The sequence below is a fragment of the Nelumbo lutea genome, chromosome 5 (genome assembly GCF_056320005.1).
Source record: "Nelumbo lutea isolate HS-2025 chromosome 5, American lotus-T2T, whole genome shotgun sequence".
NCBI classification, from domain to species: Eukaryota; Viridiplantae; Streptophyta; class Magnoliopsida; order Proteales; family Nelumbonaceae; genus Nelumbo; species Nelumbo lutea.
Genome location: NC_142688.1, coordinates 41572501 through 41599884, shown reverse-complemented (window position 1 = coordinate 41599884; position 27384 = coordinate 41572501). Strand labels below are relative to the sequence as shown.

The window sequence follows — 27384 nt, the reverse complement described above, 5'->3', positions numbered from 1 at the left end:
AACCCACCAACTTGGGTTGTATCGGTTTTGTTTGTTTGTTCAAAAGATTTAAACTTAAACATTAAATTTATGATATGTATATATATATATATATATATATATATATATATATATAGATAGATATATATAGTTAGGTAGGTTCAGTTTGGTTGGGTTGGAAATTGCTGAACCACAGCCAATTGGAAATACTAGAAAACCGACCAACTCGGGTTGAGCTCAATCGGATTGATTATTAAAAAGTTAAAATATGAAGCAATTATATACACTTATGTATTTCTAGGGGCTGTTTGGCACGGAGCAACGACGCCACATCAGTGCCACATCAGAAAAAATGGTTCTCCAAGAAACGGGCATTTGTTTGGAACCGTGTGCTCCAAGCCACGCCTCAAAAATCGGGAAGCCATAGATTGGAACAATGCCAAATTTGGTGTTTCCTAGAGCTACAACTTGTTGCTGCCAATAGGGCAGTGATGTGGCACTAATGTGGCACTGGATAATGGGTACAAAGTGCTGAAAACGTTTCTTGGAGCAATGATATCAAACAGAAAAAATTGTTGTTGCTTCAGGAAACATCCTACCTGGCAGCAATGATTACAAATAAAAATAAAGGCACCATTTTCTCAAAAAACGGTGCTGCAACTGCAGCATCGATGCCAAACATATACCTATTGTTTAGTCAATTAACAAAGCCCATGCATCACTTGGGTCCCCGCTAGTATATGCATAAATAGATACATATTTGCATACTATTTTAGAAAATCATATATGCATGCATACATGGATACACATACATGCATATCAAATTTTAATGTGGTCTAATTGACCAATCTGAACCCGGCTCGAGCTCAAACCCAACATGAGCGTAGCAAAATTGTAGTGCGGACTAGGCTTAGGTTAGATAATTCAGACATGCCCTCAGGCTCAAGAATTGGGCTCAAGCTTTAAGCCCAATTCTTAAAGTTGGGATTAGATAAACTAAAATCCAGCCCAACCCACGACTTGCACCCCTAGTCCTGTCCTTGGGGACATTGCTAAAATTGAAGCGTATTAAGGAATCTTCATATCCACAATATGCAACATTGCAACCCATTGATAGGAAATGAGCATTGTGTAATTCACACTTGAAATATCCTATAATACACGACTATAGGACATTCAATGAACCAAGTGTGGACAATATAGAACCTCTTCTCATGTAAAAGAGTCTTTAATTGCTCATAGCTCATATTATTCTTCAATTAAAGATAACCCCTTTTATATAAAGTATATTAGGCCAACGTTGGAGTTTTCCTATTGGAAGAAGCCCAACTCTTTTGTGACCCTCTAAGAACTTATCATGATCTTGACAAAGTCTGTCATCTGGAGTTCAAAACTATATCCTACGAGGTAGGACATGTAACTTCCTTTGTCAACTACCTAACTATGTTTTAGCCACTTCAAAGCACATAAAGTTGATATAATAAAGACCCATTCAAGGAATAACAGTCACATTAATGTCTCTAAGTCTCAGTTTAGGAGTACAAATGCAAATTTGTAGATTGTAAATTCTTGTATTTTGTTTTATTTTGTATGTATTTGTACTGTACATATTTATATTTGTATTCCTTCCAAATTGAACTTAATTAGTAACAAAAAATAATAACAATAAATAATAGTAATAATAAAGTATGGATTTGAAACTGTGGATGTTTATTGACTAAATACTTTGTACTTTATTTGTTTGAAAAACAGAGAAAAGCAATGGTGAATTCACATCAGCAAAATAGTGAATAAACATTTATGTGCTAAAATAAAACTTCCTCTAATGATAGACACACATAAATCCAAGTCTGCTTTTGCAAGTCCTCATACATATGGATTCACATAATGGGGGAATGCTGAAATAATGACTATATGGCATTGTTTATTCAATAAATGCCCACCATTCCAAACATAAGGAAAAAAAAATACTAACACACATTTTAGTTTTAAAATTGATAATTTTTAATATATATAATAAATATATATATAAATATTAAATATTAAATTCATTAATTATAAAATTTATAAAATTAAACATAATATTCATATAAATAGTAATTATAGTACGTAGGTTTTCTTCAATAATTATGCAACATTATACAATCCATTGACCATGAGAAGCCATTGCGTTGGTGGACAAGGTAGCAGCAGTTCTTGGTTCCATTGAACCTTTTCTAAATAAGGTTATTTCCTTCTGGGAGGTCTGCTTCCATGAATTCTTTTCGAGTTGTAAATGTAAATTCCTTGGAAAATAATCTTCCACCACTTGCCATTTTCAGGGGTGAGATGAAAAGGTGTCGTGGGAGTTTGCATATTGCCCTTGATAACTGTTTGGTACCATCTGACAGCACAAGTACCAATAATGTATGGAGGAAATTACTGAGGTTAAAGAATGTCTGTTATGATGTTGGTTTTCCTCGTATGGATGATTATCCCCACCAAACAATGTTGGCAAGCTGGGATCCTGTTTATCTATCCACAACTAAAGAAGATGCTGCATCAAAAAATTCAATAGCTTTCTGGAAGGGAGGTCAAATAACAGATGAGGGTTTGAAGTGGTTAATAGAAAGAGGATTTAAAACTATCGTAAATCTTAGAGCAGTGATTGTCAAGGATGACTTCTATCAAGAGGCTATTGATGATGATGCCGTCTTTCAGGGAAAGGTTGAAGTGGGAAAATTGCCGGTTGAAGTCAGAACTGCACCTTCAATTGATCAGGTTGAAAAATATGCATCTTCGGTATCAGATTCCAACAATAGGCCACTTTTTCTTCATACCCAGGAAGGTGTTTGGAGGTCGTCTGCATTAATGGTCTCAAGATGGAGGCAATACAATATAGTTCGCTCTTATATTCAATCTGTCTCAAATAACCCAACCGCTCCCACTGAAATTTTTTCCAAAGATACAGAAAGAAAAGGGGGTCCACAGACATCATCCAAACTAAAATCAGGCATGCATTTGGAAGATGCGAATGTTTCACTTTTTAAGGGTTTGAATGCCACCAACCGTCCTACTGAGATATCTGGGGAAGAAGTTTCTTTATCCCCGGAGAACAAAGATCATAATGGAAATGGAACCCTTAGAAACCTTATTTCTTCTCATTATAGTACATCAATACAAGGGATTAGTGTCATTGGAGAAGGGGTAAGGTCTCCCGAAGGCTTCTGGAGGGAAATTGATCCGCAAAATTCTCAGTTCCCAATCTGTGATGTTTTCTCCAGAAGAGAGATGTCTAGGTTTTTCAAAAGTAGGAAGATCTGGCTTCCCACTTTTTTAGATTATAAATGGAAAATATTGAGGGTATCAAAATTCTCTGTAGGGACAATTACAAAGACAGATCATAACAATGAAATCATTGGGACTCCTCATATATCAGAGCTGGAGAGGGAAAGAATTTCAAATGGGCCATTTCATGGTAAAAGTTCATTTTCAGAGCCCCAAAACTCTTCTAATGGAGATAGATCCATTTCTATTTCTGCAAGTGTTAATGGGTTTTCCAAAGTAGGAAATCTTGTTGGGATTGAAAAGTATACTTCCACCAGTGTGAGTTATAACTTGAAAAGGAGTATTACATCTACAGCTATTAAAGAGAATCCGGATAATGTGGAAAGAAATATTACATCTAGAAGTGTTAAGCAGAACCAAATGGGTCATGGTAAAGCCTCCTCGGGTTCATTTAATGATGTCTTGGAGATTGTTGATGGGAATATGTGGGCTTCTACAGCTGGTGTTTTAAGAGTGCAATCAAGAAAGAAAGCAGAGATGTTCTTAGTCCGCACAGATGGATTTACTTGTACTAGGGAAAAAGTAACAGAACCCTCCCTCGCCTTCACTCATCCCAGCACAAAGCAGCAGATGCTTATGTGGAAATCAACACCAAAAAGTGTACTATTGTTGAAGAAATTGGGGCGTGAGCTCATAGAAGAAACTAAGAAGGTTCGATGTCAATTTCTTGGTAATCTTTTAAAAAATTATCCTCTACCTTTACTCGGTAACTATAGTTATTGGCATCAAAGAATGATAATTGTGTCACGTTGCAGATGATCTCAAGATTTAGAAGATGATCATAGTTCAGCCTGCTAGTAATGGCAAGCAATAGAGAAACACAAATAAATTATAGGTTTGGAGATATAAAAAAATGAAATATAAGAAGCTAGGCATGGAAATTAGAGATTTTCATAAGCTGAATTTCAGTTTGCACATTGTTAACTTTCACTTTCAGGTATTTGGCTACTCAGCATTGATCATGAAGAGGGGCCGTTGCTTGATGTAGTGGTAATATCTTGTGCTAACAAGCGTGAGAACATGGATAATAAATTAGAATAAAAACAGATAAATAAATTAGAATAAAAACAGAAACACCTAAACTATCTGTAATGGAAGACTCCCTGAAATTTCTGCATACTTGTGAAATTTGAATAGTTCCCCAACAGCTTTAGATGACTTCTCTAGTTTAAGTCTTGCAGTACCTTACTTTTTATAGTAGAATTTGACAGTGCACTTACTCAACTTTTGAAAGCTTTATTATACTTTTCCAATTATAATGAAACTTTACAAGAGCAGTACAAGTAAATCCTTATGGTTGCCGATCAAGGTAAATTTGGTTGAAGAGAAGTAGGTGATTATCAATAATTTCAAGGAAATCATCCAGATCTCTATTCATCAAGCTATGTTAAACAGTTATGAAAAGGCTATGGCTTGTGTGGAGAAGGTAACAGAGATAGAAATTGTTGTCAGTCGTTTATGTATTCAGGTTTAGTACCATAAGGGTACTGTTGTAATTTCTCCTTTGTTTACATTGTTCGGCTGTACTAGTATAAATAATAATATATCATTCTTTCGCCCCCTAAGTTCTGAAGGGGCTTTCAGTCCTCTCGGCTCTCCTCTCCTCTCTCCTTCTCTTCTCTCCTCTCGTCTCTTCACTTGCTCTTGCTCTTGCTCAACATGGTATCAGAGCAAGTCGTCTAGGCCTGAAGGGTGGTGTCAAGCAAACCTGTTGTTCAATGTCGAGCAGATAGTTTTTTCATCTCCCAGGGCTGTATCCATCGAACTCCTAATCAGTTGTATTCAATTCGACCCAGAAGTTATAGAGACTTTTCATCTTCCAGCCCAGAAGTTGTATTCATTGTCTATTCGACTGTAGAGAGGCTATCATCTGAGGTTCGTAAAGGGAGTTCTGGTTTATAGAGAGGCTATCATCTGAAGTTAAAAGAGGTATTGTTCATTTACTGTTCGGCTGCCCTACGGATTGACTGTTTATTGATTGACTGTTCAACCAATTGATGGACTATTGATGGACTGTATTTCTTTAACAAAGCAGCTGTATTCGACATTTTTTTTGTATTTCTTTACCCCTTCGATGGACTGTTGATGTCCTAAAGCAGATATTGTATTGATCTCAGTCATTGACTGTTCGGCTACCAGACCTGCCGATTAGGGGTGTGGTGAACTTCACCTTGTTTTTTCTATTCTGTTGGAGGGTCATATGACCTTTGTACAATTGTAGGTCATACAGACCTGATTATGTACTGCAACTGCAGTGTTTTTTTTTTTTTTTTTGGATTCCTACAAGACCGTAGGTTATACAGACCTGTTCCAGTACTGCAACAGCAATGTTCAGTCTTTGCTCCCAGTGAAACCGTAGGTCAGAAGGACCTGTTTCTATAATAGCCTTGTACGGAAGTACTCCTTTGGTTGCTGTTTTTTCTTAAACTAGAAATCATGAGTAGTGAAGATTCAGCCACATCTAGAGTTTCCTCAATGCTGAATGGAATGGGTGGGGGTGACCTATCATTTCCTATGGTTGTTGTCCCTCTTGATGGTTTAAATTACGTAGAGTGGTCAAGAGGGATCAAGTTATACATCACTGCAAGGGGGAAGATAGGCTATATTAATGGGAGGATAAAAGAACTATCCTCCGGGAGTGCTAAATATGATAGATGGAATCAGGAGAACAATATTGTTATGTCCTGGCTCTTGGTTTCCATGCAACCTCAAATTAGGAAGAATTTCATGTGGGCTGAAACTGCGAATGAAATCTAGGAACAAGCAAAGTCTACATATTCATAATTGCGACACTATGCCAAAATTTATCAACTGCAGGCAACATCTTCTACTTGTAGACAGGGGGAGAGGTGTTTATAGGTCTATTACTCTGACTTAACATCTGCCTGGAAGGAGTTGGATCACTACCAGAGTGTGGATTGGAAGTGTAATGAGGATGCTAAGAAGTACAAATAGTTTGTCTCCCAGCAAAGGGTGTTTGCATTCTTACATGGTCTGAATCCTATGTATGAATCTATCAGATTTCAGATTCTCAGCTCTAAGGATCTCCCTTCTGTTCAGGAAGTCTATGCTCTTGTACAATCTGAAGAAAGCAGGAGAAATTTGATGAACAGCCCTGGTGGGGATGCTGTTGTGTTAGTTGCAAAAGGGGGTGTATCTACTGGTGTGGGATTTTCTTCCCGGAAAGGAGATCTCCAGAAAAAAAAAACAGAAGATAAGGAAAAATTGTGGTGCACTCATTGCCAGAAACCCCGACACACCAAAGATACCTGTTGGGATCTTCATGGGAAACCAAAATGGGCTCAAGATCTGACTAAGAAGCAAGGTTCAGAGGTGAATAAGAAGTACGGATAGCAAAATACAAAGAAACATCACATGGCCAACATGGCTACTCGGGAGCATTAGCCCCCCATTTCTACTGTGACTCAGACACATCTTACTAGACCTGACCCGAGGGAGGACATTATGAATTCCTTCCGTGACCATTTAGAGCCCTATGGTAGAGCAATTCGTCAGATGGATACTCCTCCCTCAACTTCATTTGCATCTACGTCAGGTAACCCTGCCACTGCTTTCCATGTTGCTTCTCACACCCATGACTCTCCATGGATCATTGATTTCGGAGCATCAAAACATATGATTGGTACGTCCTCTTACTTTCAAACCTATCACCCTCTTTCTGGAAGAGACAAGGTGAGACTAGCCGATGGATCATACTCTTCCATAGCTGGTCAAGGAACTCTCTCTCCTCCTCTTGGCCTTACCCTCTCTGATGTTCTTCTTGTTCCAAATTTTCCCATTAATTTGTTCTCTGTTAGTAGTGTTACTAATTCCTTGAATTGCTCAGTGACTTTTTTCCCTTTTCATTGTGTGATTTAGGATCTGGCCTCGGGGAGGACGATTGGTAGGGGTCGTATGACTGATGGACTTTACATGCTGGAGAATAAGGCTGGTCTTCATGTTACAGAGTCTATGAGTCAGTCCTGTAAGAAAAACGTCTATTTATGACATTGTCATCTTGGTCATTTGTCTTTTGAGTCTTTGAAAATTGTAGTCCCAGAACTGTTTAAGTCAATGTTTGTCTCTGATTTTTCTTGTCAAACGTGCCAGTTGAGTAAACATTGTAGAACTCATTTTCTTCAAAGACATAGTAAATCTGAATCTTCATTTCACATTGTTCATTTTGATGTGTGGGGCCCTGCTACTTTACCATCTGAGAGTGGCTACAAGTATTTCATTACCCTCATTGATGATTAGTCTAGATTTACGTGGGTATACCCGATGCGAACCAGGGAAGAAGTACTAAAAATCATTCAAGATTTCCAGCGGATGGTCTTCACTCAATTTCAAACTAAAATCCAAATTTTCCAATCAGATAATGCAAAAGAATTTTTTCATAGTGACCTCACAGAATTTTTTGTTTCGCATGGTTCCCTTCACCGTAGCTCTTGTGCCTGCACACCACAACAAAATGGTGTGGCCGAATGGAAGAACCGACATCTCCTTGAAGTGGCTCGAGGTTTACTACTTCATATGAATGTTCCCAAACGGTTTTGGCTTGAAACTGTTCTTTGTTCCACTTACCTTATAAACCGTATGCCCTCTCATCGGTTAGAGTACAAAGCCCCACATCAGCTTCTCTTTCCTAAGGCTCCCCTTCTTTCTATTCTAGCTCGTGTCTTTGGTTGTCAGTGTTTTGTCCAAAATCTGTCTCTCACCCATGGGAAATTGGACTCTCGTGCTATACCTTGCATATTTCTTGGTTACTCCTTCACTCAAAAGGGATACCGTGTTTTTGATCCTGTTTCTCGTAAATTCTATGTCTCCATGGATGTTTCTTTCTTTGAAGATGAGCCTTTCTATCCTGTTTCTCCTTAGGGGGAGTGTAAACATGAGGAGAAACTGGTTCAGCTTCCCTCTCTCCCTGACCCTCCACCTTTTCGTGTTTTTTCTCATCGTCGCAAAGGCCAGCAAAATCCAAGAGCTGTAGAGAATCCGGAAGCTGTACCTCCAGTGCCACCAGACTCCTCGAGGGAGGATCATACTCACTCAGGTATTTTAGCTCCCAATGATGTCCTTGAATCTATTGAAAACGATTCCTCTACTGCTAATGATCTTGACCGTCCTATTGCTCACAGGAAGGGTGTTAGATTGTGCACCACAAAACATCCCATTTCCAACTTTGTCTCCTATGAGAACATTTCATCCTCATTCCGTGCCTTCCTTACCTCTATTGACAGTGTCCCTATCCCTAAGAATGTGGCAGAAGCTCTTTCAGTTCCTGAATGGACAAATGCCATGAGGGAAGAAGTTAATGCCCTTCACAAAAATGGCACATGGGAACTTGTTGATCCTCCTAAGGGAAAGGTTCCAGTTGGATGTAAATGGGTGTTCATAGTCAAGCATAAGGCTGATGGAACAATGGAAAGGTATAAAGCTCCCTTAGTGGCAAAGGGATTTACTCAAGTGTATGGAGTTGATTATGCAGAAACTTTTGCCCCCGTTGCCAAGATGAATTCCATTAGAGTCCTTTTCTCTCTTGCGGCCAATCTGGATTGGGTTTTACACCAGCTGGACATCAAGAATGCATTCTTGAATGGTGACCTTGAAGAGGAAGTGTACATGTTTCAACCTCCTGGGTTTCTAGCCCAAGGCAATGAACAGAAAGTGTGCAAGTTGAAGAAGTCCTTATACGGGCTGAAACAATCACCAAGAGCTTGGTTCAGTAGATTCCATGTGGCAGTTCGGCAGAAAGGATACAGGCAATGTCAATCAGATCACACACTGTTCGTGAAAAAATGAGAAGGTAAAATTGCTGCTTTAATTGTATTTGTGGAAGACATAATTGTTACTGGTGATTGGGAGGATGAAATTCAAAAATTGAATTTTTTTCTTGCCACTCAGTTTGAAGTGAAAGATCTAGGACCTGCCAGATACTTCATTGGAATTGAAGTTGCCCGATCAAAGAAGGGTATCTTCATTTCTCAAAGGAAATACGTCCTAGATTTACTTCAGGACACTGGAAAGATGGGGGTGAAGCCAGTTGACTCTCCCATTGACCCCAACCATAAATTAGGTGACAACTGTGGTGAATCACTCAAGGATGTGAAACAGTTTCAGAGGCTTGTAGGGAGATTGTTATACCTTTCTATGACTCGCCCAGACATTGCATATGTTGTTGGTGTCCTCAGTCAATTCATGCATGCTCCTAGGTCTTCTCATCTTGAAGCAGCAGAGAGAATCCTTCGATATTTGAAGAAGTATCCGGGTACTGGTTTGTTGTTTCAAAAGCACGAACATTTGAAAGTTGAAGTTTATACAAATGCAGATTGGGCTGGATCCCAAAGTGACAGAAAGTCTACTAGTGGCTACTGCACCTTTATAGGAGGGAACCTTGTTACATGGAGGAGTAAAAAGCAAAATGTGGTAGCTAGATCCAGTGCTGAAGCTGAATATCGTGCTATGGCCCATGGAGTTGCTGAAGGCATGTGGATAAAGAATTTGTTGGGGGAGTTGGGTTTCCCAGTGACCAAATCTATAACTCTATTTTGTGATAACAAAGCAGCTATAAGCATTGCTGCCAATCCGGTGCTACATGATAGAACAAAACACATCGAAGTTGACAAGCATTTTATCAGAGAGAAAGTTATCACAGGCGAAGTGTGTACCCCCTATGTCACTTCTGAGAACCAGCTTGTAGACATCTTTACAAAGGGTTTAAACCTTTCCAGACATCATGATCTTTGTGACAAGTTGGGCATGATTGATATCTATGCTCCAACTTGAGGGGGAGTGTTGTCAGTCGTTTAGGTATTCAGGTTTAGTACCATAAGGGTACTGTTGTAATTTCTCCTTTGTTTACATTGTTCGGCTGTACTAGTATAAATAATAATATATCATTCTTTCACCCCCTAAGTTCTGAAGGGGCTTTCAGTCCTCTCGGCTCTCCTCTCCTCTCTCCCTCTCTTCTCTCCTCTCGTCTCTTCACTTGCTCTTGCTCTTGCTCAACAGAAATATTGACCAAAAAATAAGTGCCCATGATGAGACATAAAACCCATTTGAAATGTTAGGAGGGAGGAAGGAGGTCATTACTTGTGGAATGTCATGGTATTAAGATCTTGAATAAAAAGAAAAAGAAAGATTGACTTCAAAGAAGATTTGCTGAGGATGAGGAGATAAAGGAAGCAGTTTTCTTTGTGCAGGAGGATAGAGCACTAATTGTAAAATATATAAGATGTTTTTTGAAAGGTAAATGTAATTTGTATTATGCATAGAGGATGACCGCAAAAAGCTTATCAATACATACCTTCTGAGGTCGGTATATTAAATTCAATGTATATGTTTAGATATAACCATGTAAGTTTTAAACCTATATATTGAAGAACATTCATTATAGGAGTTTCTTCTTTTAATACTGGAGCCAATACTTCTCCAAGATGTTTCACCTTATTCCTCTGTTCTATAGGTGGCAGCTTTTTTGTATTACGAAGAGAAAATGACTGTTTTTGTGGAACCTGATGTGCGTGACATATTTGTAAGAATCCCTGGATTCGGATTTGTTCAAACCTTTCATAGTCAAGACACTAGGTATGGAAACATAATGCTATCAAAAGGCAAAAGCATTTAAAATAAGATTTGATATTGTGCCTGCTTCTTGTAAGTCTTTTACTTGACCTTTTTTTTGAAGCCCTTTTACTTGACCATTTTTGGATAACCTTGATGTAGTGATCTGCATGAGAAAGTTGACTTTGTGACTTGTTTGGGAGGAGATGGGGTTATACTCCATGCATCATATTTATTCAGAGGATCTGTTCCTCCTATTCTATCTTTTAATCTTGGATCTCTCGGATTTCTCACTTCTCATAATGTATGTTTCTTCCCTCTACCTTTAGAATCCAAATTTTACCCCTTTCTTTACACTTTTTCCCTAAGATAACATCCCTTTTCAACCACAGTTTGAAGACTATATGGAGGACTTAAGGCAAGTTATAAATGGGAACAACACATTGGATGGCATATATTTAACACTTAGAATGCGCCTCCACTGCGAAATTTTCCGCAATGGTAAAGCAGTGCCTGGGAAAGTTTTTGATGTCCTGAATGAAGTTGTTGTTGATCGTGGTTCTAGTCCGTACCTTTCTAAGATTGAGTGCTATGAGCATGACCGCTTTATAACAAAAGTAAGAATGATGGATCTGTTATTTGATAAGCTTTCTGGAATACTCTTTGTGCAGTTCCATTGTAGTTTTTTATATGGTTAATGATCCTTTTATAATTGATTGATATCCATGTATTTTAGGTGCAAGGTGATGGAGTCATTGTAGCCACACCTACAGGGAGTACAGCTTACTCCACATCTGCAGGAGGTTCCATGGTCAGTTTCTTACCAAGAAAAGAGAAAAGAACCATCACTTCACTACTATTGCTGTCTTTTTCTTTGGTGTCCAATAACGGTCTAAAAACTCATCAATAGAAGCTATTCCTTCTGTTAGATGTCTAGAATTATAAATTGAATTTTTGCAGCTAAATGGACATCGCATCTTTAAAATTCAAAATTGATGAGAAATGCTGAAGAGGCAACAAAAAAACTGCGAAGTTGTAGTTGTAATATAGAAGATAAAAGCAGAACTAGTGATAGAATGGTTGGAGAAAAAAATAACTGATATAGAAAAACAGCCAATTATATAGAATTCAGATAAAAAGTGGGATATATATATATATATATATTGACTATATAATGAGCTCAGGTCTGAATCAGTTTGGAACAGCAAGAACTGGTCTTGACCCAATTAGTAATCCAGACAATACCACAGAACCAGTATCTTTTTTTTTTGAAAAAAGGTGAAGTAATTTTATTAGGAACAGAATAAATATAAAAGAGAGGCCCCAAGTCCCCCAATAAAGATCCAAAACCAATGGTCAAAATCCCAAAACTACATTACAACTCTAACAGGCTTCTAGAACTCAGCTGGGCTTCAAACACCCTGGTCTGGAGACCTTTTGCAGCTGCAGTCCAAGAAACTTGTTTACCAAAGGTACAGGAAATTAGAAAATCTACATTCTTTGTTCAGTTTTGGAAAATTCTTCTGTTTCTTTCCACCCAGATGGTACTATCACTGCTGCAGGGACAGACAATCACACACTTTTTGCCAGCTTCTAGAACCAGTGTATTTTTTTATTCTGGTTCTATGGTTTTGTCTGGATTCCTAATTGGATCAGTATATATATATATATACATACATATTGTAATTTTTGTTATATTTTATATCTAAAAGGGTAAATTTTATGAACAGTATACAAGACAATTATGGTTAAAAAACTTGTAATATCAGCATATAAATAGTTTAGATGCCAAGTATTATGAAAATGAAGTTCTAATTTGTTATTATCATTAGTAATTATAGATGCCAAGTATAATCGGGTCAGAGTCGTCAGACTCGATTGCCTTGATTAATAACAAGTTCAGTTCTGGGTCTTTCTTATAGTCCCAATTAATAATTGGAACGAGACTGGTATACCCTGTCCCGAACTAGAACCTAACCATTGACATTTCTAGATAATATACAATGATTATTATCCTACACTAGTTTATGGAAACCTCAGACCATGATCTTCTTAATTATTATTGCTCTACACCTCAGTTGCTAGGGGTGCAATCGAGCTGAACCGAGCCAAACGTTGGCATGTGTTGGCTTGGCTAGACTAAAATACTACTAGGTTTGAGCTCGAGTTCAAGTTCGATTCAAATTTTATTTTCCTATTTAAGCTTGATTCAATTAAATATTTGATGAGCTCAAAAGTGATTTTTTTTTTATATTTTATAAATACATGTGATATATTTTTATAATATATAGTATATTCTTATATTATATATAAAATATAAGGATGTATTTTATACATATATATTATAAATATTTTTCGAGCCAGCTTGTGAGCTTTCAAACCAAACTTTTTATTGGGCGATCTCGAGTTCAAATAACTAATCGAGCTTACCTTGAGATTCAAGCTCGATTCAAACTCTGACTAGAATCAAACTTGATTAGTGCTAGAGACCTAACCTTGTAATCTCCCCTTTTCCCAACCTTTCTACCCCATGAAAAATTTAGTACTCTATTTCTCAATATTTTTGTACCTATCCCATTATGGAATTGAGGGGAAGCACTAGTTTTGTATTATACTAGGTAATTTAGTGGTAAAGGTGAGGGGACATTGCTTGGTGCAATGGTAAAATCTTAGGGGTTTCAGGTGGAGTACTCCAGAAACTATTAGCAGTTTCTGTATTACAAAATATCATTTATCCTGCATGCTAGAGTGCAAAGGTTATCTAGAATTGTAGGGTAGCAATTACACGGACTATATGGCAGGAGAGAAATGTGATATTCTAGGATAAGGAACTGATGAAAGAAGAAATAATAGAAAGTGTAAGTGTGTAACAGCAAAAGTAGGACATTGGATGAAAACAATGAACATTTTTGCACCATTCACCATGATGACATATAAAGTGGATGGGGGCAATGGGTATCAAAATCTTAACTAAAAGGCATGTGGCTCAAGTTGATTAGAGGCCCCCAAATCTGAACTAGGTAAATCTGAGTTTTGATGGGTGTAACATGGGAGCTGTCGAAGGCAACTATATTCCATACTACATGGCCTCAAAGTATGCTGAATACTAAACTTAGGAAATACATTGTTGGAAGGTGACTCAAAAGTAGTAGCGGGATATATGTAAGAAGACATGGAAGATGGCAGCATGGATATACTATGAAGGAGAAAAACCAAGTAGCAAGCTGAGGTTTGATTTCAGATGGGTGACAAGTTTAGTAAATTGTTTGGCTGATTCATTAGTGACAGATTGTAAATAAAAATGGGTATGATGGAAGATTGCCAACCTAAGTATGGGATGTAAAAACCTTGTATGTACACTTAACCTTTTATTACCTCAATAAAAGTCATTCTATCTTGGGTTGACAAGTATGAGATTGTGTGTTCTAGTTTGAGACCAAGAGTGACCACTTTGTGCAAAAAGTTAAAAGCTTAGGTCCTTATCTGGTGGTAAGGGTGCTGGTCTTTTTTTCTTATTCTACTTGAGGATCCTCTTCCTACTCAGATGTGCCAATAATATGTACAATGAGGGGCTTTGGCAAGAAAGGTAGCGTTTTATGGCGTATTGCTTCATTTGCTATTTCTTGGTGCATTTGGAAAGAAAGGAACCAGAGGATATTCATCTGTTTGGTTCACTTCAATAGTTCTAATTTTATGAAGGTACATGTTATTCTTAACTGTATTAGTGTTACTAATCTTTCCTTTATTAGAATCCTCTACATGTTGTTCATTTGATAAGATAATGGAAGAAATGAAGATGCTTGATGAAAGGAGTACTATGGTGCTTATATTTAAGAACAATGGTGATTGTAATAATTATCGGGGGATTAAAGGGATTAAACTCATGAACCACATATGAAACTTTGGGAGAGAATAATTGATCAAAAATTACAACATGAAATAAGTATATAAGAACCAATTTGGATTTATGCTAGGGAGATCAACCATAGAATCTTTATTTTGCATGATTGATAGAAAAGTTCAGAGAGGAAAAGAGAGATCTTCATATGGTGTTCATTGATCTAGAGAAGGCATATCATAGAGTTCCTAGAGAGATAATATGGTGGGTCTTGGAAAAGGGAGGGGTTCCAAACAGGTAATTAATCTAATTAAGGATATGCATGAGGGTGTGAAAACTGATTTTAGAACACCTATGGAGACAGGGAAAGATATCTGATTTTATGGTTACTTGGGTCTTCACCAAGGTTCAACACTTGCCCCTTATTTATTTGCACTGATCGTAGGTGAATTGACTAAACATATTCAGCAAGAGACCCCATGGCATGTGTTGTTTGCTGATAAAACTAATGACACGAGTAACTATACAATGATGTATTTGGGGATCACTTGGGCTTGGGGAACATTTGTAATGGTAAATTTGTGATGTTATGAGTTATGCATGGTTGGCTTTATGCTGTTTGTATCCTTTTCCTTTGTTGTCTAGCTTGGACAAGCTAAGGAGTTTCTTTTAAATCTCTTAACACAAATGTTCTACTTAACTATAAAAAATGAAGGATTAAATGCAAAATTAATCTTATGGACAAATGCCTTAGAAGCAAGGGGAATTTTAAAGAATGGAATAACAATGCTGGTTGGCAAGGGGAAGAGTTTAGTTCATATCTTCTTCCTTTAGACCCTTTTTTCAATTTCTTCTTGTTCTCTACTATAGCAGATAGCTTTCTCTACATTTTCCACTTCTTTTTCTTCTCTTTTCTCCCTTTATTTTCAGGTTGTAACATCGTATAGAGCTATGAACTCAACTGTCATTTTCACATGTCTTTTTTGTGCCCTAGTGGTTGAGAACTCCTTTTCAAGACAAACAACACAAAGGGACTTTAAAGGACTGGTCATCCCTTAGGTAAATAGGTTTTAGTGCTATGAGTTGGTTCGTTTAAGGTAAAGGGTTTTAGCCTAGTTAGCATTAGTGTGTGCTTCCAAATTCATATGTCCATGCTTGGCAAACGGGAAACCTTTCCTTGGAGTACCTTTCAAGTAACAAAAAAACCCTCTCAGCAGCTGCTAAATGTGTATATCTAGGAGAATGCATGAACTGACTAATGACACTCATTGCATATAAAATATCTAGCTGAATTATGCAAAGATATAGAAACTTCCCAAGCAGTCTTTGAAACACTCCCTTATCAGTCAACAGTTCACCATCAATAGTTGAGTGCTTGATATTTAAGTCTATAAGAGTGGAAGCCGGTTTAACACCAAGTTTGCTAGTTTTTGCAAGTAGATCAAGGACATACTTATGTTGAGAAATGAAGATACCATCCTTAAATTGAGCAACTTCAATTCCCAAGAAATATCTGAGCTCACCCAAGTCTTTGATCTCAAATTCAGTGTTAAGAAACCTTTTGAGATTAACCACTTCTTGGGTGTTATATCCAGTAACCACAATGTCATTAATATAAACAATCAGAAGTGTCACCAAAGAATCCCTCCTCTTAACAAATAGGGTATGATCAAACTGAGTTTGTGTAACCAAAAGTAACAAGGGCAGCTTGGAATCTCTCAAACCAGGCTCGAGGATACTATTTGAGGCCATAAAGAGGCTTCCTCAATTTACACACTTTCCCTCACATTTCCTTCCCATACACCCCTAGAGGTAAAGACATATAGACTTCTTCATGTAGGTCTCCATTCAAGAAGGCATTTTAACATCAAATTAAAGAAGTGGACAATCAAAATTAGTAAATAAGGATAGAAAAACCTAAACTGAAGTCATTTTAGCCACGACCAAAAGTTTCTATGTAGTAAACACCATACATTTGAGTATAAACTTTAGCAACCAAACGAGCCTTAAACCTCTCAATAGTACCATCAAAATGATACTTGATAGTGAGCACACATTTACAACCAACTGGTTCCTTCCCCTCAAGCAAGTTCACAATTTCCCAATTATTGTTTTTATGCAAAGCATATAGCTCAGTCATCATAGCATCCCTCCATTATAGTTTAGATAAGACTTCTAAGACAGACCTGGGGACTGCATGTGTAGAAACAAAAGCAAGAAAGGAATAATAGATTGGGAAAAGAAGGTTGTAAGAGACATGCTTGGAGATGCTGAAGGGTTGAGAGATCCATCACATGGATGCCCAAAGATTGCGGAATAAGGGGCGAATTTCAAAAATTTTTCTCTCCCTTCAACTGGGAATCACATTCCCTATTTAGAAAATCACATTTTCAAGGATAAATCTTGAACCTTAAACTGAACCAGATCTGAACCAAAAGGAATGGGAGAGAATGATACCTGATACGGAGAAGCAATATCTCCCAACGAAGGTGTTCACGCCCAATGAAGGATCCAAAGACTGCTCCCACTGAAGATGGCGCAGTGCAGGATGGAGCAGAATCAGTAGTGTTCTTCCCCAAGAACTCTGTCCTTCTCAAGAAACAACAGGATGGAACGTGAGCACAGCTTCCTTTTGAATCCTTTCTCAAAGAATTGATGTCAAGATCCAATCTTGACTTCTCCCACAGCTGGAGATCGAACTGGGAAACAGGGCGGCAAGAGCAGGGAGGCGGCAAGAGAGTATTCGCAGGGTGCAGAATTCTCTCTTCTTGATTTCAGCACTAAAGAGGATCTGATGTATTTCTTGTTCACCTTCAAGGCTGCCGCCCCCTCCTTTCTTATGTTAACTTGAAAAGATCAGCTCCTAATCCCATTAGGAGGTGCTTATCCAAATCATATTTGGATCAGCCTTCTCTTCTAGTGATAAGGATAAACCCTTATCTTATCTACAGATTAAATTAGCTTTCTCCTAATCCCATTAGGAGGTTTCTAGATCTGAATCACATTTAGATCTGGACTCTCTGAGTGGATAGGATTAAGACCCTATCCTATCTGCTAATCCATCTCAGAATTCGCCCCTTTAATTAACTAAATAAATAGCCCAGTTCGAAATGGGCTTTAGGTCCATTAAGCTTATGTGCTCACTTAACCTTCCTAACTGCTGCCCAGTTGGGCTTCCTTGTATGGCGTGGGACCCAAGCATTGATCTACACATCAGCCACATGGGTTCGGCCCAGCCTTTGTTACAAGGCCTGGTCGAATACACTGTTAAGACAGTGCACCCCCTGAAACCCATCGAATGGGCTCTATGGGCCCAACACTTACCCTAAGTGGTCCCTGAGCCAAGCCACCTTGTAACACCCAAGGACTGTGGGCAGATGCAAGATTATCCCATCAGGTATTATCCTCAATGTCCTTACACTTAACCTCTCAGCCCATAATGATCATACACTGCCCGACAAGAGAGGACCTCTCCCTCGGCTGCAAGGAACAGTGTTGCACTCTCCACTTATATGGATCCCGGGAATTAAAACCCTTTTGCAAACATTTTAGAAACCATAATATATATACTTTTATATCTCATATAAAATATACTTTGCAAAACAAATCTCAACGGTTGAAATCAGCTGCCGGTAGTCTTGGTTTCCAACAGTGAGAGTGCATCCCCGATCATTACCTTTGTCCGACAAAGGGGCTGATCCTGTCACTATGATCACCCACTCAGATGAATTCTCGGATTGTCCCAACATACCCAGGTTTTGACCCCCGCTAAGGATCTCACTGATTGGTACATCAAAGACAGCCCGATCCGACACCTAGTGCAGTATCATAATCGAGTCTAGGGGTCGGGTGTAACTTTCCAGTTTTGCCCATCAATATCCAAGGTCCAGGGCAATACTGGAAATCTGGTCCAGTTCAAAGATTCAATTAATTCCACACTGTATGTGCCTAGGGTCTCACCCCGGTAGCTGAGACAAGCCACTCCAACCGACTTGGTGGCACCACAGTATCAGCCTTGTCAGGATAGGTCTCCCCAGACCGACCCACTGGTTGTGAACATTCTAAACTAACACGAGTCTCAATAAGTGTCTAGTTTAAGGGTATTACACAGAAACATACCAAGGGAACATGAATCAAATATGTACTTTTATTCATTTACAATAAACTCATAAAGTACATCAATTTTGATTGAAGCTAAGGGCATACAAAACTGTCTAACAGATGCAATGGGCTATACACTTCCGTTTACCTTTGCAAAGGGCAATAGGAAGATCAAGGTTTGGGAAGGCATTAGAAGGGGTAGAGGGATGACCTGTTACCTCAATAGTGATGGGAGGTACAAGAGGCTCTGTTGAAGGAGGAGAAACAACTTGCTCATACTTGAGTCTTTGTCTTTGGTACCACCTTTGGATAATAGGATGAGAAGTGAATGTGGGAGGATGAGTTGGAGGAGGAAGCGGAACTGGAATATGTGAAAGAGGTTCAGTGGGAGGTGACTCAATAGAAGTAGATGACTTAACATAGGACTCAAGAGGAACTAGAAGAGGAACACCCAAGGACAAAGCAAACAACTCCTTTGAATGCTCCCCCTTAGAAGAAGTGCCAAAGAAAGGGATAGACTCTGGAAATGTGACATCCCTAGAAACAAAGCGGGTGTCATGGACTGGATCAAAACAACAATATCCCTTTTGTGTGGAGGCATATCCTAGGAAGACACACTTGTGTGCTTTTGTCTTTGATGATTGTGAACATGAACATAACAAGTGCACCCAAAAACTCGGAGAGGAAGAGAGAAGATATCCTCATTCGGAAAGGAAAGGCTAAAGGGGGTTTTGAAACCCAAAACCTAGGAAGGCATACAGTTTATCAAGCATGTAGTTGTAACGACAACATCCCCTCAAAACTTAACAGGAACATGAGATGCAAAGAGGAGGCTTCTAGCAACCTCAACCACACAATGATTCTTCCTTTCCGCCACTCCATTTTGTTGTGGAGTGTAGGAACAAGAACTTTGACGAATAACCCTAAAGTTTTGTAAGGGTTAGAAATCATATTAGACATGACCGAACTAGATCTAGTGGCTAGCTGAATTTTTAAAATCGTTCTAACCTAACCTAGGAACCAGTTTCTTGGTAATTTTGAAATCTGAAATTTTGGGATCAATCTTGCATTGAACTGGATCAGATTTGAAACTCAAATTAATTTCTGATTATATTTGATATGGAGTCCACAAATGCAGCTCCCAAAGTGGTAGTTCACACCTAATGTCAGACCCGAACTAGCCTTTTGCTGAAGATGGCATAGTAGTGAAGCCGATTCAGCTGCAACCTTTTGTAAAACGAACCTCCAACTTCCTTGGGATCAATGCAGTAGTGCAAGCCTTCCAAAACTCAGTTAAGAATTGGAAGAAATCAGTTCCTACTGGGGCTGGAATGAATTAGGGTTTTATGGGAGCAAGGGAGGTGAGAGAGAACTGAAGAGAGCTTAGGATAGAATGGTTTGCCCATTCCTCTCTTCCCTTATATAGAGCACTTTCCAATTCCTATTAGGAGCTGAATTGAAATCAGATTTGGATTAGGGTTTATCCTTATCAAATAAACTCTATCTTATTTGAAGAATAGGTGCTCCATACTCATATCCATAACCCAAATTCACTCCATATCACAACTTAAGTTGTTATGTGCCTGAACATTGTATGGTTTGGGACCCACAAAGGTCTCACTTAAGTCCACAAGGGTTTAGCCCCACCTCTAGAAGAGGTTAGGCTGGATTTTGGGCAATGAACCCCTGACCGAATCAATTTGGGCTCAATTAGGCCCAACATTTTCATATAAATGATCATTGGATTCAACCACCCTATGAAGATGAAGCCAATTAGGTAATTAGCCCTAATAGTCTTTTACACCTAACCTCTCGGCCCATAATCATCAAAACACTGCTCACAGGGAAAGGCCTCTTTCTTGATTGCAAAATGCAATGTCAAACTCTTTGTTCGGATGGATCCTGAGAGTAAAACATTTTGCAAATTTTTTTAATAAAATAGTAATATAACATATAACTACATTTTTGCAAATCAGATTTCAAATACAATTGAAATCCACTGTTGACAGTTTTGGTTTCCATTAGAGAAAATGCAAATCCTGATATTCACTTTGTTTTGACAAAGGGGCCAATCCTATCACTATGATCACCACTCAAGTGATTTCCTAAATTACCCCAACATTCCCTAATATTTGACCCTTGATGGATTTCACTAGTTGGCACATAAAAAACAATTCAATCAAAAACCTAGTGTTGTATCATAATCAAACCTGGGGTTAAGTGCAAATTTTCAGTTTTGTCCATCTATCTCCTAGGTCTAGGTCATAACTGGACATTGGTCCAGGTTCAACATTTCAAACACCCACTAGATGTGCTTAAGGTCTAACCCTAGTAGCTAAGGCAAGCTGCTCCACCAATTTATCAAAACACCAGTGTCATCCTTTTTAAAATAAACTGCCCAAGTCTATCTAATGGCTAAGAACATTCTAAACTAAGACGAGTTTCATAAGTGTTCAGTTTAAGGAGTAATTCACAAAAACATACAAAATGTGATCATGAAACAATAATGTACTTATATTATTTATAAATGTTTATGTATGTCAATCTGATTAGAGTTGAGGGCATACATTGTCAAACATATCAAAGTAGGATGAGAGGTTCTTTTCAAAATATTCCTTAGCATTATTAGAGCGGAATATTTTGATTGAAGTGTTAAACTTCTTCACAATAGTTTGTATTTCATCCCGAGATCTCATAAGATAAATCCAAGTATAGTGAGAGAAATCATCAATGAAAATGATAAAATACTTGTAACCCCCATAGAAAATAAATGATATGGCCCCACACATCAGAGTGCATAATATGGAAAGAACAAACTAATATTTGATTACTCATTGAATAAGAATGTCTAATGTTTTGCAAGTTCACATGACTCACAATGAAGATTTGATAAAGATATTCCCTTAAATATTTTTGAAATAAATGATTCAAAGCGGAAAAAGACAAATAACCAAAACGCAAATGACATAACATGACTCTATCAATAGACTCTGATGAAATAGACTCCAAAGCTACTCTATGATGTGGTCCAAGACTTCTATCAGCTGTATCCAGCAAGTACATTTGGTTTGCCTCGTGGCCACTCCCAACCGTCCTCTGAGATTTTAGGTTTTGAAAAACACAATGAGTAGGAAAGAAGGTCATGCTACAATTCATGGATTTAGTCAAACTATTAACAGATGAAAGGTTGGTTTTAAGTTTGGGAACATGAAGAACAAAGGATAAAACAAGGGAGTTAGAGGCTTTGATATCCCCCTTTCCGGAGATGGGAGCAAGAGACCCATTAGTGAGGGATATCTTCTTTCTTCTAGAAAGGAGATGATATGAACAAAAAAGGTTAGATGCTGGTCATATGGTCTGAAGCACCAAAATCAATGATCCAAGGGATTTTATGATTACCTAAAAATGTAGCATAATTTGTAGAAGCATGAATACCTAAGTGAGAAAATGCAGATGAAGAGGTCTTGCTTAATGAGTTGCTAATTCCGCCTTTATTGTTGCTAATTGCTCCATAGCAGACTTCTCACTTTCTTTGTTTCCACCTTCAGGCACAATAGCAACATTTGCATTCTTAGGCTTCCTAATTTGACCATTCTTCTCAGTATAGTTGTTGTTTTGAAACTTTTTGGGAGAAAATATGGATGTAGCATCCAATAGGTGTCCCTACTATGTTTTAGTTTCTTGCAGTATTCACATATCACCTCTTTAGTTAAGATATTTTGCCTCGTAATGTCAAACTTAGGGTTGAATCCTATAAGAAACTAAAATACCCTATTTCTTTCTACTAGTTTCCTAAATGTCTCTGCGTCCTTGATGCTCTCCCGAACAACTGTCTCCATGGCATTAATCTCCTGCCACAGTGGCTTCAACATATAATAGTAAACAACTACACTCTTCTCTCCTTGTCTCAAATTGTTTACATCATTCTTCAACTTATATGCTCTTGTAACCAATGTTCAAAGAATCGGACCGGGCATCAACTTCATAAAGGTAGAGGTTCATAGGTTAGAGGTCCAATCGGGGTCGAACCAGAGGTCAAACCGTGCTGATGTAATAAATAAAAGTAAAAAAAGACCAAATATGAAGGGAAATTAATCCACCAAAGCTTTCAAAAGGGCTTAGGCTAACCCGCAAAACTGAACAACTAGGTGGACTATCTTGTATCTTAGCCAAATTTGGTGGACTAAAAACTTGAAGCAAAGATCAAATTCCAAGTTTAAAGAAAATATCAAATTAGATTTTCAATTTGAGCAAACCTATAAACAAAAGTTATAAAACTATTGTTAGAGTGAGCCGAATAGGGGTAGTTTAGTAATCTCATGTCGGTTAAGTACTTTGCTTATGTGGCTGTTTTATTAGAGTACTCTGCCCCACACTTAAGTGAGGGCAGTTTAGTCTTTGTAAGTGTAATTAGAACCTAATAAACATTAGGGGATCGACTGAATGAGAGACTAATCAGTTTCGACTAAACCCTCCTATTCTCTCTTTCTCTTGTCTTCTTCCTCATCTTCTTCTTCTTCTTCACTGGTTCGGGTTACTGTAGCTGCTCCAAAACATGGTATCAGAGCAAGGTTTCTGACTTGCTTCTGCTTGTAAAGCATCTCAGCTGTGTTCGTGACACATTCTTCTTCGTTTCTGGTTAGTTAATGGAGAGAGCTGGTTCGCCCTAGGTCTGAAACATCACAGCTCGTTGCTCTCTGCTGCGCACAGTTTTCTTCATCAGGGAAGGTGATTTCAGCAGTGAATGGTTGGCTGATACTCTCAAAGGAAGGTTGGTTATTTAGTCCTTTTGTGTTGCTGGTATTTCTGGGTAGGAACCCTTCAAGAATCAATTAGTACTTATTAGAACCTAGAGAACTAGGTTCATTGTTGCCCTAGGAAGGGCTATGTGTGCAGTAGCCGAATGGTGTAGGGCTGCTGTGAGTTGTTGAGTGGTGTTAGGGCTGCTATAGGTGGCCGAGTGGTGTAAGGTGGAATGCAGTGACCTTGCCAAGCTCCTTGTGGTTGTGTAATGCCCTCTTAAGTGTGTTAAACAAGTCTGAACTGGGTGTAGCAGTTTGACTGTGTTGTGGTGCTTGTGATGCACAATTTTTTTTATTGAGTGGTCGTAAGAGGGCCTACTGTTGTGTTGTGGTGCTTGTGATGCTTATGTGGGTCGTAGGTGTGTGAAGTCAGCAGTAGTGTAAAGAAGAACAAGTGTGTGCTCCCACTGTTGTGTTTAGGGGCTGCAATAGGTGTTGAAGTATCAAACTGTAAACAACATCAATCAGCTTGTAGCTGAGAAGTAAGGTTAGAGGCAACTGTGAAAGAGTACAATGGCAGCAATAGGAGATGGCTACAATGATCAGAAACCTAGTGTGGTAATTTCCTCCAACTACCTAGGGGTACAAATGACCTCAATTAAGCTCAATGGGAAGAACTATGTTCCATGGGCTAAATCAATGGAAGTGTTTCTCAAGGAAAAAAAGAAAGTAAAGCATGTAAGAGATGAGAAGCCACCGGAGGACTCTCCAGGGTTTGATGATTGGGAACAAGAAGATGCTCAAATCATGACATGGCTGTGGAATTGTATGGAACCCAAAATTAGTGCCAACTTCATGTTCCTTGATACGACTATGGATGTATAGGAACATGCTAAGAAGCTATATTTTGGACAAGATAACACAACAAGAGTGTATCAGCTTTATCAAGAGTATTTTGATTTACAACAAGGAACCAAAACACTAGAAAAGTACTATGCCTGCATGAACAATATAAGGAATGAACTCAATGCCTATCACCCCCTTACTCCAGATATTAAAGTTCAGCAACAACAAAGGGAGCAACTAGATGTTACAAGATTTTTAGTGGGGCTGAAGCCGGAATATGAACCAGTTAAAGCCCAAATATTGGGGGGCTCTACTCTTCCTACACTTGAGGAAGTATTATCAAGGCTTCGTAGAATTTCTTTGGGACAAACAGAGAACTCCACACAGTCTGATAGATCAGCACTTGTGACAGCTAGAGGGGTTGGATATAGTACAAGAGGGGGAGGTCATGCTCCCCAAGGAGGCCGTGGCAGCTCCATGATTAGTCAGGGTGGTCGTGACTCAGGGGGAGGTCGTGGCAGAGGGAAGAATAACTCTACAAGGAAATGTACTCATTGTGGTAGAGAGGGACACTGTGAATTTCTATTATGATCTAAATGGCCATTCCTCTAAATGGGCTAATCATGCTGTAGTAGGTGAGGTTGATATCAGTGACAGTAAACCAGCAGACCGAACTCCTCCCACATCTACATCTACCTCTAAGAGGGAGATGGTGAGCGTACCGCGTGATGAGTATGAACGGTTCCTTCAAACTACTTCACAGCATACCACTGCCACACTTGCCCAATCAGGTATTACTTGCATGTCATCTAAAACCTCTCCTTTGATTATTGACTCTAGAGCCTCAGATCATATGACTGGGACTCCAGGTGTGTTCTCTTCTCTTTCTGAAACCTCCACATCACAAACTGTTACACTTGCCAATGGGTCCTCATCCCCCATATGTGGTGTTGGTAATGTTGACATGGCTTTTGTGCCCTTATCATCTGTTTTATATGTCCCTAAATTTCCATTCAATCTTATGTCTGTTAGTAAAATAACCAAAGCTCTTAACTGTTTTGTTACCTTCTTTCCTTCCACTTGTGTTTTTCAAGATCTCAAAACGGGGAAGTAGATTGGTGGGGTCATGAAGCTGGTGGATTGTATTATGTTGACGGTGATGGATCTTCAATTGCTCTTCAGACTTCACTTACTCCTCTACAATGGCATTGTCGACTGGGACATCCATCTCTCAAGGCTCTCAAGATTTTGGTCCCGTCATTGAGTCATTTGTCAGTTTTGCAATGTGAGTCATGTCAGTTTGGGAAACATCGCCGTGTGTCCTTCAGTCCAAGAGTTGAGAGTCGTATGTTGAGTCCTTTTTCTTTGGTTCGTTCAGATGTTTGGGGTCCAATCAAAATAGAGTCTTATAATGGGTACAAGTATTTTGTCTCCTTTATTAATGATTGTTCAAGAATGACATGGATTTACTTAACGAAAGAAAGAAGTGAATTGTTTTCCATTTTTCAAAAATTCCATGCTGAAATACGCATACAATTTGGTGTTCCAATCAAAATTCTCCATTCAGATAATGGTCGTGAATACTTTCTTACTTCATTTCAACAGTATTTAGAACAGCATTGCATTATTCATCAGACATCATGTGCATTCACCCCTCAACAAAATAGGGTAGCTGAACGGAAGAACCGTCAGCTTCTTGAAACTGCTCGGTCTATTCTTCACCACATGAATGTTCCTAAACGGTTTTGGAGTGATGCTGTACTCACTACATGTTTTCTCATTAATCGGATGCCCTCCTTTATCCTTCATGGCCGGTCCCCCTTCTCTATCTTGTTTCCCACTTTATCTCCATTCCCATTAATTCCTCGTGTCTTTGGTTGTGTGTGCTTTGTCCACAATCTGAGTCCTGGAATAGACAAGCTAGATGCACGCTCAAGTAAATGTGTCTTCCTTGGCTACTCACGGACTCAAAAAGGGTACAAGTGTTATAATCCCATTACCCGAAAGTGCCATGTCTGCCCCAATGTCACCTTTTTTGAGTCAGTCCTGTTTTGGAGCAGCTACAGTGGTCCGAACCAGTGAAGAAGGAAGAAGACAAGAGAAAGAGAGAACAGGAGGGTTTAGTCGAACTGATTAGTCTCACATTCAGTCGACCCCCTTGTGTTTATTAGGTTCTAATTACACTTACAAAGACTAAACTACCCTCACTTAAGTGTGGGGCAGAGTACTCTAATAAAACAGCCACATAAGCAAAGTACTTAACTGACATAAGATTACTAAATTACCCTTATTCGGCTCACTCTAACACTCCCCCTCAAGCTGGAGAATATATGTCATATAATCCCAGCTTGTTACATAGATGATTCACTTTCCCTGAGTTTAGAGCTTTTGTAAACAAATCTGCCCATTGATCATTCGAGCCCACATGTTCTGTGTTTATCTCTCCAGCAAGGACCTTCTCCCTCACAAAGTGGCAATCAACCTCTATGTGCTTTGTTCTCTCATGAAATACAGGATTGGATGAGATATGGAGTGCAGCTTGGTTGTCACAATACAGTCTCATAGGTTTATCCATGTGAAACCCAATTTCTTGTAGAAGATTCCTCAACCACACTAACTCACAGGTAGTATGTGCCATGGCCCTATACTCAGCTTCAACACTACTTCTAGCCACAACCGTCTGCTTTTTACTCTTCCACGTCACAAGATTTCCTCCAAGAAATGTGCAATAGCCCGTAGTAGATCTTCTATCATTCACTGAGCCTGCCCAGTCTGCATCTGTATACCCCACTACTTCAAGTTTTCCTCCTGATTTATACAATAGTCCACGACCTGGAGCTCCTTTCAGATACCTCACAATTCTAAGAATTGCATCCCAGTGAGGTATACGAGGGTCCTGCATGAATTGGCTCACCACACTGACTGCAAAGGATATGTCGGGTCTCGTGATAGTTAGATAGTTCAGCTTCCCCACTAGTCGTCTATACC

General features: G+C 38.8%; 1 protein-coding gene across 2 annotated transcripts in view; it reads left to right on the top strand.

Moving 5' to 3' along the window:
• Positions 1–2177: 2177 nt before the first annotated feature.
• The window catches only part of LOC148851956 (NAD kinase 2, chloroplastic-like), a 42749-nt gene continuing 17542 nt past the window's right edge, over positions 2178–27384 (top strand). Inside the window, exons 1-5 of one of the 2 annotated variants that reach the window (XM_088943448.1) lie at positions 2178–3957; positions 10772–10893; positions 11032–11173; positions 11262–11486; positions 11606–11680. In XM_088943448.1, the coding sequence (XP_088799574.1) occupies positions 2233–3957; positions 10772–10893; positions 11032–11173; positions 11262–11486; positions 11606–11680 (2289 nt within the window). In that variant the 5' untranslated portion in view covers positions 2178–2232. The remainder of the gene's footprint in view (positions 3958–10771; positions 10894–11031; positions 11174–11261; positions 11487–11605; positions 11681–27384) is intronic. The other variant, XM_088943447.1, reaches the window with a different exon arrangement.